A 1406-nucleotide genomic window follows, 5' to 3' on the forward strand; every position below is an offset into this window, starting at 1 on the left:
ACAGCAGCATCGACCGCGCGAGGAGCGCAGCTCGACCGTTATCGTTTCCTTCCCTGCCTCGCACGAGATGGACCAGTCGGCCAAGCACCAGAGAGTGGTCCAGAAGAAGCCTGACGCAAGGGACATCCCGCGAGCGCGACACATCATCTTGCGCTTTTGCGACTCACAACAATCGGTACGCAATGTGTTTCATCCTCTACGCTGCACACAATTCTTTATACTGACGGGTTTCTCTCGCGCAGGTGGAGGCTAAGATCGTGTGCAAGGAACCGTGGGGCGTTCGCGTGGAGGTGCTCGAGGAGCGGCCCGATCTCAGCCTGTCGATTGGAACGCGCTACTGGGCTCGGTTCACCGGCACCGTAAGCCTCATCACCAACATTCCCGTCCTGGAGGCCATGCATCCATGCTAGTGCAGCGTTGGCGGCCCCTTCGTCGTAGGAACAACAAACCACCTCTTTTCCACCCTATGTACATTTTGCAGCTCGTTGCTGGCCAAGCATGCTTGGCTGCCGAGATTCCTTCATTCAGCACATGCATGTTGATTGTTTTTCAGACTTCCTCGAAGTTTTTTGTGGCGTAGAAAATCACCAGTCACTTTCTATTCATCAGATCAGATTTTACAGCGCGATAGATGGAGAGCTTGCTGGGTGCCTACGGCACTGGTGAGGAGGAAGATGAGATGGGTCTAGTGCCAGTCCCTTCTCTCCCGGATTCAGCCCCGCCACCGCTCGCCCCCACTCTCTATGGCCAAACACACAATCCATCGAATTTCTTCGCCTCGCAGCCAGCGGGGGCGATGGATCAATATCGCCTCCTGTTCCAACAGCACCAGCGAGGCGCTAACGTTTGCTACTATCCCGAAGTGGGTCCCGATCCCTGCGTGGGTCCCGGCGTCAAGAGGAAATGGACTGGGGCTGCAGAGGCCCTGCCCGAGCCACCTTCCAGCAGCCTGCGGCCCTACGAGGCCAAGAGGACGCGACGTCAAGGAGCATCCAGCTTTTTTCACCTTCCCCTTCTACACGGCGAGGACGAGAAGCCATCTTCGTCTTCATCTCCGTCTTCGACATCTACCGCCCCTTCCTCTACGTTGCCGCTACTCGCCCCAACCCCGCCACCGTCTTCTTCAACTTCTGCTTCGTCTACGTCTACGTCGTTGTCGTCGTGCACGGCGCGCCTGGTGCAGCCGCGGTTGCCCTCGACCCTCTTCAACCGCACGCGGCGACCACAGAAGTCGGCGGCGACCGAGACGAGGCTCGTGCAGCGCATCACCCACCGCTTCTCGGGGCTCCACACGGCTCCCGTCAACACCTGCCGCTGGTCCTCCACACATGGTGCCTTCCACTCTCACCTCCACCATTGTCGCCTCCTTTGCACGTGCTCACTCGGATCGTGTGTGTTGTGCGTGT

At 58.6% G+C, this 1406-nt stretch overlaps 2 protein-coding genes across 2 annotated transcripts in view; both read left to right on the forward strand.

The window, feature by feature from the left end:
- The window catches only part of ACA1_134750 (uncharacterized protein), a gene marked incomplete at both ends in the record, with an annotated part of 1289 nt that extends 879 nt beyond the window's left edge, over positions 1-410 (forward strand). Inside the window, 2 exons of the mRNA XM_004333333.1 lie at positions 26-175; positions 243-410. Of these exons, the coding sequence (XP_004333381.1) occupies positions 26-175; positions 243-410 (318 nt within the window). The remainder of the gene's footprint in view (positions 1-25; positions 176-242) is intronic.
- Positions 411-631: 221 nt separating this feature from the next.
- On the forward strand, positions 632-1317 carry ACA1_134760 (uncharacterized protein; the record flags this gene model as incomplete). The annotated part of the gene is made up of 4 exons (XM_004333334.1): positions 632-688; positions 785-980; positions 1028-1161; positions 1184-1317. Coding segments are annotated over 4 exons (521 nt in total), but the record flags the coding sequence as incomplete, so codon positions are not given.
- Positions 1318-1406: the final 89 nt, after the last annotated feature.

Source organism: Acanthamoeba castellanii (genome assembly GCF_000313135.1).
Source record: "Acanthamoeba castellanii str. Neff unplaced genomic scaffold scf7180000084702, whole genome shotgun sequence".
Classification (NCBI taxonomy): domain Eukaryota; phylum Discosea; order Longamoebia; family Acanthamoebidae; genus Acanthamoeba; species Acanthamoeba castellanii.